The sequence below is a fragment of the Callorhinus ursinus genome, unplaced genomic scaffold (genome assembly GCF_003265705.2).
Source record: "Callorhinus ursinus isolate GAN/ISIS: 27379988/994484 unplaced genomic scaffold, GSC_fseal_2.0 scaffold25, whole genome shotgun sequence".
NCBI classification, from domain to species: domain Eukaryota; kingdom Metazoa; phylum Chordata; class Mammalia; order Carnivora; family Otariidae; genus Callorhinus; species Callorhinus ursinus.
The window spans coordinates 6973858-6992098 of NW_027397087.1; the positions used below are offsets into that span (position 1 = coordinate 6973858).

General features: G+C 41.3%; 1 protein-coding gene across 6 annotated transcripts in view; it reads right to left on the reverse strand.

Moving 5' to 3' along the window:
- FSIP1 (fibrous sheath interacting protein 1) overlaps positions 1-14175 on the reverse strand; it is a 206058-nt gene extending 191883 nt beyond the window's left edge. For all 6 annotated transcript variants that reach the window (XM_073876777.1, XM_025883541.2, XM_073876779.1 and 3 more), the window contains exons 1-2: positions 13993-14175; positions 7595-7727 (exon numbers count right to left, since the gene is read on the reverse strand). In XM_073876777.1, coding sequence (XP_073732878.1) covers positions 7595-7720 — 126 coding nt within the window. In that variant the 5' untranslated portion in view covers positions 7721-7727; positions 13993-14175. The remainder of the gene's footprint in view (positions 1-7594; positions 7728-13992) is intronic.
- Positions 14176-18241: the final 4066 nt, after the last annotated feature.

The window sequence follows — 18241 nt, forward strand, 5'->3', positions numbered from 1 at the left end:
AAAATAAAAAAACAAAAATAAAAATTCAATGGATTAAAGAATGGATTTGACATAGTGTAAGAAAGAATTCAAGAATTTAAAACTATGTGTTAAAAATTCCCCAGGATGAAGCACAGAGAAAGAAATGAATAGAAAATATTAAAAAGAAGATAAGAGACATAAAGTATAGAAGAGAAAATTTCAACACATTTAATATGACTTTCAGGATGACGCAAGGGAAAAAAAGGAGGCAATATTAGAAACATTTGAAAAACAATGGCTGAGAATTTTTCTTTTCTTTTTTTTTTAAGATTTTATTTATTTATTTGACAGCGAGAGAGGCAGCAAGAGAGGGAACACAAGCAGGGGGAGTGGGAGAGGGAGAAGCAGGCTTCCTGCTGAGCAGGGAGCCCGATGCGGGGCTCGATCCCAGGACCCTGGGATCATGACCTGAGCCGAAGGCAGATGCTTAACAACTGAGCCACCCAGGCGCCCCAAGAATAACTTTTTAAAAAAAAAACAACTGGGCGCCTGGGTGGCTCAGTTGGTTGAGCGACTGCCTTCAGCTCAGGTCATGATCCTGGAGTCCCGGGATCGAGTCCCACATCAGGCTCCCTGCTCGGCGGGGAGTCTGCTTCTCCCTCTGACCCTCTTCCCTCTCATGTTCTCTATCTCTCATTCTCTCTCTCAAATAAATAAATAAAATCTTTAAAAAAAATAAAAAAATAAAAAACAACAACTAACACTATCAACTGCTGGTGAGAATGCAGAGCACCTGGAACTCTCATATTTCTCATGGGAACAGAAAACAGTTTTGCAGTTTCTTTTAGTTAAACATACACTTACTATACAATCCAGCAATCCAACTCCTAGGTATTTACCCAAGAAAAATAAAAAACTACTTCCCCCAAAAAAATCAGTATACAAATATTAATAGCAGCTTTCTTCATAATCACCAAAACCTACAAACAATCCAAATGTTCCTTAACATGTGAATGGATAAAGATCAGAGCAGAAATCAATGAAATAGAAACCAAAAGAACAGTAGAACAGATCAACGAAACTAGGAGCTGGTTCTTTGAAAGAATTAACAAGATTGATAAACCCCTGGCCAGACTTATCAAAAAGAAAAGAGAAATGACCCAAATCAACAAAATCATGAATGAAAGAGGAGAGATCACAACCAACACCAAAGAAATACAAACAATTATAAGAACATATTATGAGCAACTCTATGCCAGCAAATTAGATAACCTGGAAGAAATGGGTGCATTCCTAGAGATGTATCAACTCCCAAAATTGAACCAGGAAGAAATACAAATCCTGAACAGACCTATAACCACTAAGGAAATTGAAGCAGTCATCAAAAATCTCCCAACAAAAGCCCAGGGCCAGATGGCTTCCCAGTGGAATTCTATCAGACATTTTAAGAAGAATTAATACCTATTCTCCTGAAACTGTTCCAAAAAATAGAAACGGAAGGAAAACTTCCAAACTCATTTTATGAGGCCACCATTACCTTGATCCCAAAACCAGACAAAGACCCCATCAAAAAGGAGAATTACAGACCAATATCCTTGATGAACATGGATGCAAAAATTCTCACCAAAATACTAGCCAATAGGATCCAACAGTACATTAAAAGGATTATTCACCACAGCCAAGTGGGATTCATCCCTGGGCTGCAAGGCTGGTTCAACACCTGCAAATCAATCAACGTGATATAATACATTTACAAAAGAAAGAACAAGAGTCATATGATCCTCCAATAGATGCAGAAAAAGCATTTGACAAAGTACAGCATCCTTTCTTGATCAAAACTCTTCAGAGTATAGGGATAGAGGGTACATACCTCAATATCATAAAAGCCATCTATGAAAAACCCACAGTGAATATCATTCTCAATGGGGAAAAGCTGAGAGCTTTTCCCCTAAGGTCAGGAACGTGGCAGGGATGTCCACTCTCACCACTGCTATTCAACATAGTATTAGAAGTCCTAGCCACAGCAATCAGACAACAAAAGGAAATCAAAGGCATCCAAATCGGCAAAGAGGAAGTCAAACTCTCACTCTTTGCAGATGATATGATACTGTATGTGGAAAACCCAAAAGACTCCACCCCAAAACTGCTAGAACTCATCCAGGAATTCAGTAAAGTAGCAGGATATAAAATCAATGCACAGAAATCAGTGGCATTCCTATACACCAACAACAAGACAGAAGAGAGACAAATCAAGGAGTCGATCCCATTTACAACTGCACCCAAAACCATAAGATACCTAGGAATAAATTTAACCAAAGAGGCAAAGGATTTGTACTCAGAAAACTATAAAATACTCATGAAAGAAATTGAAGAAGGCACAAAGAAATGGAAAAACGTTCCATGCTCATGGATTGGAAGAACAAACATTGTGAAGATGTCAATGCTACCTAGAGCAATCTACACATTCAATGCAATCCCCATCAAAATACCATCCGCTTTTTTCAAAGAAATGGAACAAATAATCCTAAAATGTGTATGGAACCAGAAGAGACCCCGAATAGCCAGAGGAATGTTGAAAAAGAAAAGCAAAGCTGGCAGCATCACAATTCCGGACTTCCAGCTCTATTACAAAGCTGTCATCATCAAGACAGTATGGTACTGGCACAAAAACAGACACATAGATCAATGGAACAGAATAGAGAGCCCAGAAATGGACGCTCAACTCTATGGTCAACTCATCTTTGACAAAGCAGGAAATAATGTCCAGTGGAAAAAAGACAGTCTCTTCAACAAACGGTGTTGGGAAAATTGGACAGCCACATGCAGAAGAATGACACTGGACCATTTCCTTACACCACACACAAAAATAGACTCCAAATGGTTGAAAGACCTAAATGTGAGACAGGAGTCCATCAAAATCCTAAAGGAGAACACAGGCAGCAACCTCTTCGACCTCAGCCACAGCAACTTCTTCCTAGAAACATCACCAAAGGCAAGGGAAGCCAGGGCAAAAATGAACTATTGGGACTTCATCAAGATAAAAAGCTTTTGCACAGCAAAAGAAACAGTCCACAAAACCAAAAGACAACCGACAGAATGGGAGAAAATATTTGCAAATGACATATCAGATAAAGGGCTAGTATCCAAAATCTATAAAGAACTTATCAAACTCAACACCCAAAGAACAAATAATCCAATCAAGAAATGGGCAGAAGACATGAACAGACATTTTTCCAAAGAAGACATCCAAATGGCCAACAGACACATGAAAAAGTGCTCAACATCACTCGGCATCAGGGAAATCCAAATCAAAACCTCAATGAGATACCACCTCACACCAGTCAGAATGGCTAAAATGAACAAGTCAGGAAACGACAGATGTTGGCAGGGATGTGGGGTAAGGGGAACCCTCCTACACTGTTGGTAGGAATGCAAGTTGGTGCAACCACTCTGGAAAACAGTATGGAGGTTCCTCAAACAGTTGAAAATAGAGCTACCATACGATCCAGCAATTGCACTACTGGGTATTTACCACAAAGATACAAATGTAGGGATCTGAAGGGGTAGGAACACCCCAATGTTTATAGCAGCAATGTCCACAATAGCCAAACTGTGGAAAGAGCCAAGATGTCCATCAACAGATGAATGGATAAAGAAGAAGTGGTATATATACACAATGGAATATTATGCAGCCATCAAAAGGAATGAGATATTTGCAACGACGTGGATGGAACTGGAGGGTGTTATGCTGAGTGAAATAAGTCAATCAGAGAAAGACATGTATCATATGACCTCACTGATATGAGGAATTCTTATTCTCAGGAAACAAACTGAAGGTTGCTGGAGTGGTGGGGGGTGGGAGGGATTGGGTGGCTGGGTGATAGACATTGGGGAGGGTATGTGCTATGGTGAGCACTGTGAATTGTACAAGACTGATGAATCACGGATCTGTACTTCTGAAACAAATAATGCAATATATGTTAAGAAAAAAAAAAGAAGATAGCAGGAGGGGAAGAATGAAGGGGAGTAAGTCGGAGGGGGAGACGAACCATGAGAGACGATGGACTCTGAAAAACAAACTGAGGGTTCTAGAGGGGAGGAGGGTGGGGGGATGGGTTAGCCTGGTGATGGGTATAAAGAGGGCACATTCTGCATGGAGCACTGAGTGTTATGCACAAACAATGAATCATGGAACACTACATCAAAAACTAATGATGTAATGTATGGTGATTAACATAACAATAAAAAATTATTTTAAAAAACATGTGAATGGATAAACAAACTGTGATACACCCACACAATGGAACACTACTCATCAGTAAAAAAGAGTGAACTATTGATATGTATAACAATACAGGAGTCTCAAATGCATTGTGCCAACAGGCAAATCCAGACTCAAAAGCTACATACTTTTTAATTCCATTCATATGACTCTCTGGAAAAAGAAAAACAACAGGTAGAGAATAGATCGGGAGTTTCCAAGATTAAGAGTAGGGGAGATTGAAACAGCCAAACTATGGAAAGAGCCCAGATGCCCATCAACAGATGAATGGATAAAGAACGAGTGATATATAGATACATACATACATACATACATACATACGTACATACGTACATACGTACATACACACACACAATGGAATATTATGCAGCCATCAAAAAATGAAATCTTACCATTTGCCACAACGTGGATGGAACTAGAGGATATTATGCTAAGCAAAGTACGTCAATCAGAGAAAGACAATTATCATATGATTTCACTCATATGTGGAATTTAAGAAACAAAACACAGGCTCATAGGGGAAGAGAGAGAAAAATAAAGTAAGATGAAATCAGAGAGGGAGACAAACAATAAGAGACTTAATCATAGGAAACAAACTGAGGGTTGCTGCAGAGGAGGTCGGTTGGGGAATGGGGTAACAGGGTGATGGGCATTAAGGAGGACATGTGATGTAATGAGCATTGGGTGTTACATGCAACTGATGGCTCACTGAACTGTACCTCTGAAATTAATAATACACTATGTATAATAAGTAACACTATGTGTTTATTGAATTTAAATTAAAAAAAAGAATAGGAGAGATTGAGTAAGGACAAAGGGGTAGCATGAAGAAATTTTTGAGGGGTGATAGAACTGTCCTATATCTTTATTGTGATGGTATCACTCTACATATTTCCCAAACTCAGAACTGTGGAGTAAAAAGAGTAAATTTTGGGGTGCCTGGGTGGCTCAGTTGGTTAAGCATCTGACTTTGGCTCAGGGCATGATGTCAGGGTCCTGGGCTCAAGCCCCACACTGGGCTCCTCACTCAGCGGAGAGTCTGCTTGTCCCTCTGCTCCTCACCCCACTCATGCTCGTTCTCTCTCAAATAAATAAATAAAATCTTTTTTTAAAACAGATAAATAAAAAATAAAAAAGTAATTTTACAGTATGTATATTTTTAAATTAGAAACAAGTCAATGGGGCGCCTTAACAACAATATACATACTTTTTAAATGGATTATATTGCTGTTGCATTTAAAACAGACTATGATGGCCGTCTGGGTGGCTCAGTTGGTTAAGCAACTGCCTTCGGCTCAGGTCATGATCCCGGGGTCCTGGTATCGAGTCCCTCATCGGGCTCCCTGCTCGGCAGGGAGTCTGCTTCTCCCTCTGACCCTCCCCCCTCTCATGCTCTCTCTCTCTCTCATTCTCTCTCTCAAATAAATAAATAAAATCTTTTTTAAAAAAAAGAAACCATATTTAAAAAAAAAAAAAGAAACAAGTCAATGAGGGCAAGCCTCTTGGGTCCCCTCCCTCTTTGGGAGCTCTGTACTATCGCTTAATAAATGTTGCTTTGCTGCCCACCAAAAAAAAGAAAAAAGAAACAAGTCAATGAGATACAATGTTAATAAATAAGATTTAATATCATAAAGTTAGAAATTCTCTCCAAAGTAATCTATAAATTCAAAGCAATTTCAGTCAAAACCCCAAGAGCAATTCTCACAAGACTTGAAAAACCAATCTAAAATACAAAAAGAACAAAAAACCAAGAAGAGCGAAGACGGTTCTAGAAAAAGAATAAGATGGGGAGATCCATCCTACCAGATAACAAAAATTATTACACAACTAACAAGAGTTAACACACAGTAATGATGCAGGATTAGATGAAACAAAACAAAGAGCTGAGCTAGACCTGGGATTTTAACAAGCCACTTAATAGTTCTTGGTGCATGTTAGAATGATCAGATACATCTGCACAAGATTTAGCCTGCAGACATGAAGTAGAAGCCATCTTCCCAAGCTCGTGATAGGACATTGGCAAGAAATACCAAAGGTAGTCATCTCTGTATGTCTAGTGACCAGTTTTGTAGTTCTGAGGGACTGGTAGCAGTGTAGAAGGCAGCTTTTTTATTTCAGTCATGGAGATGTAACCTACGAACCAACAATCCAAGGGAAGTCCCCTCCCATGATTTCCTTTCCCGCTGGCCTTCCACTGATTTTGAGAAACTGAACTTCTGGTATTCAATCCCTGTCTGCTGGAAATGCCCAGAGTGCTTTCTATTTCCTGCACTAAATCACAACAAACCCTCTAAACATAGAGTCTAGTCCAGAAATCAAAAGAATAAATGAGTATGGATTCATAAGCTTGAAAAGATTTTTTTCACCATAAGGTTTCAAATTTTTGTTTGCCACAAGCTTAAAACAAATAGTCTCATACAGCTGATGAAAAAACTGATTTCTGGGGCACCTGGATGGCACAGCTGGTTAAGCATCTGACTCTTGATTTCAGCTCAGGGTCGTGAGATCGAGCCCAGCATCTGGCTCCTACACTGAGCGGGGAGTCTGCTTGAGATTCCCTCTCCTTCATCCTCTGCCCCTCCTGCTAGTGCGCTCTCTCTCTCTCTCTCTCTCAAATAAATAAATTAATATTTTTTAAAACAACTGATTCCTTAAAAAACATCAAGTTTAGATAATTTAGGAAAAGAAATAGAGACTACTAAAGAAAAGAAAAGGAAGTCAGGCCAGCTAAGGTACCTACTAAATATGTACTACATGGTCTTTGACCCAAACTTTATTTTTAAAATTACTGAACCTTTTTCATATTAAGAGTCAGTGGGGGCACCTGGGTGGCTCAGTTGGTTGAGCGACTGCCTTCGGCTCAGGTCATGATCCTGGAGTCCCGGGATCGAGTCCCGCGTCGGGCTCCCTGCTCAGCGGGGAGTCTGCTTCTCCCTCTGACCCTCTTCCCTCTCGTGCTCTCTCTCTCTCATTCTCTCTCTCAAATAAATAAATAAAATCTTTTTAAAAAAAAAGAGTCAACGGCGGCATAGTAGATATTAGAATACAAAGATTTTTTTATGAAAAAGAAAAGTTTACAAATGAGCATTAGCAAAGTACAACTGTGAGCAAATAAGCCATACTCCAAAAACAAAAACAAAAACAAAAGAGGGAGGGAGAGAAGGAGGTAAAGAAGGACACAGAATTTTCACATTAAATGATCTAAAGTAAAATCCAAGAAGAAATCTGAGTGCTCCCAGAACATATCCTCTAAAGAGGATCCTTTAAGTGGGATGTTAACAACAGCTTTGGTTTACCAAGTGCTAGAGTTTAGGAGAAGGACCTGAAGTCATTTCTAAACAGCAAAAGTACCTTGAAGGATGCTGGTTCCGGTGAGAGCACCTCCAAAGAAGTACTTGGACCTATGCTCCCGGGACGTGTTCTTGAATTCGAGGCTGGTTTTGAAATTCCATCTAAGTTTCCCTTTATAATATCCATTGATATCCTGAAACAAACAAGAAATTAAAGCAAGTTATGACCTGTATACTTACATGTGTCATTAGAGTTAATGCGCAATTTACCCAGAATCTTTGTTAAATAAGGATTATATTGCCACCAAAGTCACACCACCCTAATTTCACCAAAAGACGTCTGTGTCCAGGAATTTTATGTACTACAGGTGGAAAACATTCTGACCAGGATGTTAGATTCGGAAAGTGGTTAAAAAAGAATGCAGAGTGACTGCTATCTCAGGGGCTTCCTGCGCCTCCAAAAGAAACATTTACTGTGTCCTTGGCCATGGAGCACCAAGCCTCTCAACCCAGATTCACTGCATTGTAATGATGTGTAAGGCCTCTCCTTTCTCCGGGTTTTGCCTTCCTTATTCTATCTAGCACTTCTATTCTAGCTCAGCTTTCAGCTCTGACTTCTCCCCTCCTCCTCGGTACCACATTTTCATGGAGTACCCATCTCCTGGTCACCGCTCTTTTTCTATCAATCCCCCACTTTTAAAACCCATGATTCTACTTCACCCTCAGAAACAAGAGAACAAGGGGCGCCTGGGTGGCTCAGTCGGTTAAGCGTCTGCCTTCGGCTCAGGTCATGATCTCGGGGTTCTGGGATCAAGCCCCGCATCGGGCTCCCTGTTCAGTGGGGAGTCTGCTTCTCCCTCTCCCTCTGCTGCTCCCCCTGCTTGTGCTCTCTGTCAAATAAATAAATAAAATCTTAAAAAAAAAAAAAGAAAGAAAGAAAGAAACAAGAAAACAAAACCTACTTTCTCTGCTAGAGGACACACCCTTACTATCTGGCCCCAAATTGCCAATTTCTATTTTTCATGTGACACCATCCACAGGCCTGTCACCCCTCTGGCTCCCTATTTCCAGTGCTGTTTTCTGAAGCAAGGATTATTAGGCAGGATGGTTTAAACTAGTGGGAGAACTTGGGCACTGCAGGCGCCTTGATCCTTCCAAACTGTGCCCTTGATCAGGACCATTCCAGATCTGCTCAGTAATGGCGGGGTATCATGCATACTGAGAAAAATGGAAGAAATAGGGAGAATTCCAGATTTTGCCTTCTCATACTTAGCTTTACATGTAAATGGATCTTCCAACAATCCTTCCCTAAATTTCATAATTTCCCTAAATTTCTACTAATTATGAATTAAACCATTTGTCTCATAACAGAAAGAGGAAAAACAACTGCCTCTGGCCCCAGTGAGTGTAAACAATGTCCTTTTTTTACCCTACAAAATGACTCATCTTTCTTTCTTTTTTTGAAAGCAGAGGCAGAGTCCAAGGAAGTTTTGGATACAGGAGGAAGCACAAACATCCCTCCAAGGCACACAGAGGGATAATAAGATTTGGCCTCCAACCATTCAGTGTGCCAAAGCTGATGCTTAAGGGACCAGTAGGTCAACTCTTTCCATCTTAGCAAATGAAAAAGGCATTGATCGCAACATTATTCAAACTCTGCAAAAGCATTCGGGCTCACTCAGGAAGGCACTGACATTATTATTGTGGGATGACAGATCACTGCGGCCCATCACGTCACAATCAAAAAGCATAAGTCACCAAAAGGCCAAAAGTCTTGTAAATGCCGTGAGCAGCCTGTCAAGGGAGACTTATAGCTTACAGAGGGAGCAATGAGATGGAAGCATTTGCAGAGCCGGTATAATACTTGTCAGTAAAGGGAGAAGAAGCACAGAGAACCATCAATGACATGGATTATCTAAAAAGCTCCAGAAATCTTTCAGTTTGCTTTAGAAATAGGTCTCTTCTATTACATTTGTTCCTGAAAATAATAAATTAAATAAAATACAGTTCCCAGGCTGGGTGGGGATATAACCGACAATCTTATGATTTTGCCTATGTAGAAAAAAGTAATAGATAAGGGGCATTGAATTAGGATCTTACAGATGTATTTTCAATGTTTAAGAAAAAATCTCAATAGCCACATAGAAATTCCACAAGAAAAATAAAGCATGGTCAAAGAAAGTAATCAAATGATAATTAAATACTTATAATGACAGAAGCACTAAATGATTTAACCAAATACTGTGCCTTACCTGTATTGAGTGTATCTGGGCAGGAGCTGGTAAAAGGAGAGGTAGTATAAAATATCTAATCTGTCTTAATAGGAAATCAAAGAGAATGCCCAAAAACTGATAAAGCCAAAAAATAAGCATTGTATTTACGAGTTCAGGATGGTTGCCTCTGGAGAGTGAGACTAGGAATTGCTTCTCTTTTCTTCTATTGTGAATGTTAGAGCAGAGTGTGACATTTTTTATTATACTACTTTAATAAAAGTAAAAACTAATTTTTAAAATAATAAATAAATGTAAAATAAGAAACCTCCGAGGACTGAAAGGAAATATAAAGATAATTTACGTAGTAAGTGAATGACTTACTAAAGATAACACCAAGAGCATAAATCAAAAAGGAAGAGACTGACAGATTTGATCACATAACAGTTAATGCTCTTGAATGTCAAAAAACAAACAAACACAAAGAACTCTAAATTAAACTAAAAGGTACCTGAGAATCTAGGGGAAATATATGCAACACAAAAGGTTATACGATACACAAAAGGTTAATGAATTTACATATTTAAGGAAATCTTACCAATCTATAAGAAAAGAAACATTCCAATAGAAAACTGGCTAAGGGCATAAACAAGGAATTCACACAGAGGAATTCACTCCTCCCCACATACACTCAATATAGTTATGGCATAGTACTTGGTTAAATTAACATTTAGTGCTTCTGTCATTATAAGTATTTAATTATCATTTGATTACTTTCCTTGACAATGTTTTATTTTTCTTGTGGAATTTCTATGTGGCTATTGAGATTTCTTCTTAAATATTGAAAATATATCTATAAGATCCTAATTCAATGCCCCTTATCCATTACTTGTTTCTAAATAGGCAAAGAAAGGAAGAAAGAAGGGGGGGGAGAGGAGAAGGAAGGAAAGAAAGAAAATATCCAAAAAAAGGAAAAGAAAGAAAATATCTTGCTAAATGTTGATATCTTGCTAAAAAAAAAAAAAAAAAGAGTTCAATTCTCTAAAGAAATATACACAAAGGGACCTGAAAGATGATAACAAACCAGAGAAGAAACAGAGGTGGGTTCCTCTGGATTGGTGGGTTCATGGATGTTCTTGGTTTGTTTTTTTTTTGAAAGATTTTATTTATTTATTTGATATATACATATATAGAGAGAGAGAGAGCACAAGCAGGGGGAGCAGTGGAGGGAGAAAGAGAAGCAGGCTCCCTGCTGAGCAGGGAGCCCAATGTAAGGCTTGATCTCATGACCCTGAGATCATGACCTGAGCTGAAGGCAGACGCTTAACCAACCGAGTCACCCCTGTTCTTGGTCTTTTATTTTATCTTTTGCTTATATGTATTTTCTGATTTTCTAATAAGTATATCTTGAATTCATAATTTATTTATTTATTGTAGGAAAATGTCTAGAATATATTAAAGTGTATTCAAAAATAAATAAAAATCACCCAATATTCACCACGCTGAGCTAAACACCATTGGCATATTTCTTTTTTTTTTTTAAGATTTTATTTATTTATTTGAGAGAGAACGAGAGTGAAAGAGAGCATGAGTGGGGCGAAGGGCAGAAGGAGAAGCAGACTCCCTGCTGAGCAGGGAGCCCGATGTGGGGCTCAATCCCAGGACTCTGGGATCATGACCTGAGCTGAAGACGGTCACTTAATCAACTGAGCCCCCCAGGCACCCCTCTTTGGCATATTTCTTTTTTTTTTTTTTAAAGATCTTATTTATTTATTTGACAGAGAGACACAGCGAGAGCAGGAACACAAGCAGGGGGAGTGGGAGAGGGAGAAGCAGGCTTCCCGCTGAGCAGGGAGCCCGATGCAGGGCTCGATCCCAGGACCCTGGGATCATGACCTGAGCCGAAGGCAGACGCTTAACGAACGAGCCACCCAGGCGCCCATCTTTGGCATATTTCTTGTCCATTTTTGCTCTGTGTGTTTCCACCAAAATTGGACTCATATATTTCTCACTTAACATCACATGATGAAGCATTTTCTTATTGCATTAAAAGTATTTCAAAAATAAAATATTATTGGGCGCCTGGGTGGCTGTCATTAAGTGTCTGCCTTGGGCTCAGGTCATGATCCCAGGGTCCTGGGATCGAGTCCCACATTGGGCTCCCTGCTCAGCAGGAAGCCTGCTTCTCCCAGGCCCACTCCCCCTGCTTGTGTTCCCTCTCTCACTATTTCTTTCTCTGTCAAATAAATAAATAAAATCTTTAATAAATAAATAAATAAAATATTATTTATTTCATGATATTCCATTAAGCAGGTGATATATATGACCAGATTCTAAATTGTAACAAATCACTACTAACACATATCAACTTTTTATAACATTCATTTCAAACAAGATTAATTTAAACTTTTTCAGGGGCACCTGGGTGGCTCAGTCGGTTAAGCATCTGCCTTCAGCTCAGGTCATGATCCCGGGGTCCTGGGATCGAGTCCCACAGCCAGGTCCTTGCTCAGCGGGGAAACTGCTTCTCCCTCTGCCACTCCCCCTGCTTATGCTTTCTCTTGTGCGCTCTCTATCAAATACATAAAAATCTTTTAAAAATAAAAAATAAACTTTTTCATACAGGCTTATAAGAAATGCAATCACCACAGATCATTTGAAACCAAAATAGGGACACACAGCTGCCATAATTTGTTATTTTTGGATGAAAGGAAGAATTGAAAGAAAATGAATCCTCCTCTGCTTAGTAATAATAAATAGACAACCTTTTAAAAAAATGGAATTATATTTATTTTCATGGTTTTAATGTCTAAAACTTATATTGTTAGTTTTTTTACTTTATATATTTATTATGTAAGAAATACTTGCCCATGAGAAGCAAAAAGTCAAATAATATAGAAGAATGTAAAACTTCTTAAAGTCAAAATTTCCAGAGTGCCTGGGTGCCTTAGTCGGTTGAGCGTTGGACTCTTGGTTTTGGCTCAGGTCATGATTTCATGGTCAGGGGATGAGCCCCAAGTCGGGCTCCCCCTCCCGGGAGTCAGCTTGAAGATTCTCTCCCTCTGTCTCTCCCCCTATGCATGCTCTCTCTCTCATAAATAAATCTTAAAAAAAAAAAAGTCAAAATTTTCCTCACCCCAAGAACCACTGTTAATAGACTTGGGGAATCTCACTTTTTTTAGGCATATGCAAACCTTTATCCTTTATACCTACCGACTCTTCCCCAACACAAACAGACACAAATGGCACACACAATTTTAAGTTAAGCTCTTTGTGTGAATCTTTATTTAGTGATGCTAAACAAAATATACACCTAGGTGATAAACTACACTGAGTCAAAGAATACTTGCCTTTCAACTTTTGGTAGGACGCCACTTTGTCCATCAAAAAGGGTGTACCAAATTACACGGTCAACAGTGTGTGATGAAAGTGCCTCTTTCCCCCATTCTGGCCCGGGGTCAATCTGGTTATCATAAAAGCTTTTCCATCTTTGTCAGTCTGGTAAGTGTCAAAGATCTCTGTGAGTCTGATTTACATTTCTTTAATTACGAGAGGAGTCTGCAACCAAATGTTTACTGGCCACCTCCCCCACCCCCAATACCTTTGCTATTTACCGTCTATTTCAAATAACTGGCGATTAATTTTTAATTTGTTTTTTTTTTTAAGATTTTACTTATTTATTTGACAGAGAGACACAGCGAGAGGGGGAACACAAGCAGGGGGAGTGGGAGAGGGAGAAGCAGGCTTCCCGCGGAGTAGGGAGCCCCATGCGGGGCTCAATCCCAGGACCCTGGGATCATGACCTGAGCCGAAGACAGAGGCTTGACTGAGCCACCCAGGCGCCCCTTTTAATGTAAGTTTTAGATCTTGAAGTCCAGAAGGCACAGGACAATAGGAGTCCCTGATAGAAGGTCCTAAGGTCAGGAATGTGGAAATGCTGGCGACAGTCTCGGTAGAGGAAGATGCCTCTGTCCCCATTGGGCAGGCCCGCTCCTCCCAAGCCCCGCCCCACCCCGGTTGAGCCCGCCCCACCCCCGCTGAACCCGCCCCCTACTAGCCCTGCCCCGCCTTCGCCCTAACAGCCAGTCTCCAGGCCCAGCAGCCTGACACGACTCCGCCCCGCCCTCTCATTGGCCCAGCCCCTCTTCCTGACAGCCCCTCTGAGGTCCCTGACGCGACTGTGTCCCGCTCACACCGCGGCAGGTCGCGCGGCGATAGAGATGGGGTCCTAACAGGTGCGGTGCCTTACCTTCCCGGCGAAAACTCCGGGAGGCAGTCGCCAGTCGGCAGATCATTGACGGGCGCAGAAGCGCACCGTTGACACTCAGCGTCACCCCCTGTCCCCCAAAGGCGAGGGGTCTTTCCGGCCACCACAACTTCTCCGGAGGGGGAACGAGCTGCGTGTCCAAAGCGCTCCTGCCTCCAGGAACGCTGTTCCCTCGGCAACCAGAAGCACTGCGCTTCCAGTCTCGCGATAAGAGAAAAGGGCCGTACCATGCTGAAATAAGGGGTGGGGGCCGAGGGCGGCGAGGAGCGCTGTTGGACCCTCGCGAGCTGGGGCCGCCCTACTGTCTCCTCGGTCTTCCTGCGGACGGTGTGGCTGGGGAAAGGGTTGTTCGTATTTACATTGAACTCGAAAGGAGGGCGCCTGGATGCTTATGTGACTCTCTACCCTTGATATGCTCTGTAGGTCTGGCATCCTCTCTGACCTCAGTTTCCTCCTCTGTAAAATGGGAATAATAATTGCTTCCTCACAAGATTGTTGTGCAGCTCGAAAAGATCATGTATTTGAAGTTCTTGCTATATTTTGGATTACACGTAAATAAAAAATAGTACTTTTGCAAGATTGAGCTACAGTCCAAAAGAGTAATGATTTTTTTATTTGCACTTTTCCTTTTTTGTGTTTTCTCACATCTTCAGCGCATGAAGACTGTTTCCATGGGTCCCCCAACTGATTTTCTTCATCCTCGGTATCATCAAATATCTGCTTTCTAGTACGGACAGCACTTTACAGTTTTCAAGGCATTTTCCCATGCACAGCCCCTTTAGCCTCATTATGTTAGGTAGATAGGAAGTGTATTCTTTAGAAAAGTGTTTTTCAGTGAAGCAAATAGACAAAGGGGAAATGAGTTGCTCAGGGAACCACAGCTACAATCTAGGGTTGTGGTTTAAAAACTGGGTTTAAAAACCTGGCTGTAAATGCCATCCATACACTGCTAAATCCTGTGTTTCTATCTCCAACCCAGACTTCTCCCCTGAACTCCACTTTTATTTAACTATTAAGACGTCTCTACTGGAAGCATCTTGAACCTAACATGTCAAAAACCAAACCTCTCCACAGCACCCCCACTCCCACCCCATCCTCTTATCTATCTCAGCAAGTGGTAACTCCATCCTGCCAGACTCAGACCAAGAACCTTGAAGTTGTCCTCAATTCCTCTTACCCTCAAGGTCTACAATCAATTTGTTATAAATCCTATCAGCTTTACACTTAAAACATGTCCAGAATCTAACTACCTCTCAGCACCTTCCGTGCTTCCCTTCTGGTCCCTACTGCCATCATCTTTCACCTAGATTTTTGCAACAACCTCCTTCCTCATTGTTGCCTTCCTTGCCCCTACTACTTTCAAACAGCAGCCTGAATGATGCCTTCAAAACTGAAGTCAAACCATGTCACTCCTCTGCTCCGGACTCTCCATGGTTCCCCATACCCTGCAGAGCCCTTACAATGCCCACAGCTCCTAAAGGACCAGGCCCTCTGTTTACTCTCAGACTCTAGTCCTACCACCCTCTCTTGGGTAAACTTTGCTCCAGCCTCACTGTCCTCCTTGTTAGTGTTTCTGCACAGGAATTTCTTCCCAGCATTGATCAGGAAATTTGTATGTTTTTCTAAATTAAAAAAAAAAAAATAGTTGAGAAATCAGGAAAAATGGAAAAGTTATTCTAATTCTCCTATAAGAATTAAACTTTATCAACCAACATAAAGATGTTACTGAAGAAATCCACTGATATTAAGTCAAAAGCAAAAGCAGGAAAGGCTAACACCCTGTGTCAGAAGTTGAGGGCAACGTTCTGGGAACATGGATTGGAGCACATGGGAGAGATGCAGTCACAGTCGGATTGGTCGGTCTTGCTGGGAGCTGGTGCCATGTTCTAAGTGTGTTTTCCTGGCCATGGCTGCTGCTAACGGTGAGTCATTCTTGCAAATAAAATAAATATTAACAAGTTGATCCTTGGGTCGCCTGAGTGGCTCAGTAGTTAAGCGTCTGCCTTCGGCTCAGGTCATGATCCCAGGGTCCTGGGATCGAGCCCCGCATCGGGCTCCCTGCTCGGCAGGAAGCCTGCTTCTCCCTCTCCCACTCCCCCTGCTTGTGTTCCCTCTCTCGCTGTCTCTCTCTCTCTGTGTCAAATAAATAAATAAAATCTTAAAAAAAAAAAGTTGATTCTTACTGTATACTTTATACAAACTCTGAGTGATGTTCCAAGAAATAATAAGTTTTGACTCAAAAGTAAGTCCTTAAATTGGCAATTTCCAACCTGTGATTCTATGAAATGCTGTTAGCCTTGCTTGAAAATTTGTATGTTACCCTATTCAAATGGTATCCAATGATGTTCTCTGTGTTCTCCAGTATTTGAATATTTGCTAAAGGCTACAGTTCTTGTAAACACCTACAAATGTTTTTAGTATACGTGCTGCCGAAGTGAGCACCACCTACAAATGCTTTTTGATTCAGGGGGCCCCTGGCTGGCTCAGTCAGTTCAGCATCCTACTCTTTGGTTTTGGTTCAGGTCATGATCGATTTGGTTCAGGTTGTGAGGTCAAATTGGGTTCCATGCTCAGCATAGAGTCTGCTTCAGGATTCTCTCTCCCTCTGCCCCTTCCCCCGGGGCTCCCGCGCTCTCTCTCTCTCTCTCAAATAAATAAAGTCTTTTTAAAAAAATGATTCAGATAGCACGATAACAAGAATATGAAGATTGAAAATATTTTAAGAATAATTTAAGACTGGGCGCCTGGGTGGCTCAGTTGGTTAAGCGACTGCCTTCGGCTCAGGTCATGATCCTGGAGTCCCGGGATCGAGTCCCGCATCGGGCTCCCCGCTGAGCGGGGAGTCTGCTTCTCCCTCTGAACCTCTTCCCTCTCATGCTCTCTATCTCTCTTTCTCTCTCTCTCAAATAAATAAATAAAATCTTAAAAAAGAAAAGAAAAAAGAAAAATAACATATTAAAAAAAAGAATAACTTAAGATTTTGAGAACTGTGGGCAGCTTTGATTTCTCGTTTCTGCATCCCAAAGATTACTATGTTGGGAATTTGGAAACACCGCTCCTTGTTGTTCCTCCAAGATGCAATACTCTTGGAGGAACGAACACACACACACACACACACACACACACACACACACACACACAGCCCTCTGCTTCCTCCTCTGCCGGGGAATACAGTTGCCCTACTATCCCTATGGCTCACTTCCTCTCTTCCCTCAGGTGTCTGCCTCCTCAGGTGGGTCTTTCCTGACCACCCTATATCAAAATAATAATCCCCAGGGGCACCTGGCTGGCTCATTTGGTTAAGTATCTGACTCTTGATTTCGGCTCAGGTCATGATCTCCGGGTTGTGGGATCAAGCTCCAGTCAGGCTCCGCGCTGGGCATGGAGCCTGCTTAAGATTCTCTCTCTGACCCATCCCACCTCCCTCCCTAAAAAAAAAAAAAAAAAAAAAGAATTAAAAAAATAATAATAGTAATCTCCGTCTCCACACTCCTTATGCTCTGTTCCCTTGCCTCTGCTTTTTATTTTAAATAAGGAGAAGAGAGGACACTGTTTGGATTCTGATGCTAAATAGCTGGGTTATCCTGGGTAAATCTGTAAACTTTTGTAGGCCATCATTTCCTCATTTGAGAAATGTGGTTGGACTAGTTTTGCAGTCTTAACTCTACTGCATTAGAATCACCTGGGGAGATTTCTAAATTACTGATCCTAGGGCTGGATCTGAGAGCCAATGGGGCTCTCATCCCCAAATTCTGGGGCTTCTCAAACTTTAATGTGCAAATAAATCAACTGGGGCTCTTGCTAAAATGCTGATTCAGTGTGTCAGGTGGAGGCTCCAAGATTCTAACAGGCTCCCAGGTGATGCCAATGCTTCTGGTCCACCGACCACTCTTGGAGTAGCTAGACAATAGATAAACTCCAAATGTCCACACAATTCTAATATTTCATGTATAAAGGCCACTCTTTCCATTTTTATTTTTGGTGACTAATGGTGCTCATTAAGAAAATAACATATTTCAGATTTCTTGGGGATGTGGGGAGAGAAAACCAACTAAGAGAAATCAAGGCTCTGACCTGTGCCTTTCTTTTTTTTTTAAACTGTTGCTTTTAGGGCGCCTGGGTGGCTCAGATGGTTAAGCATCTGCCTTCGGCTCAGGTCAAGATCCCGGGGTCCTGGGATAGAGTCCCGCATCGGGCTCCCTGCTCCTTGGGAGCCTGCTTCTCCCTCTGC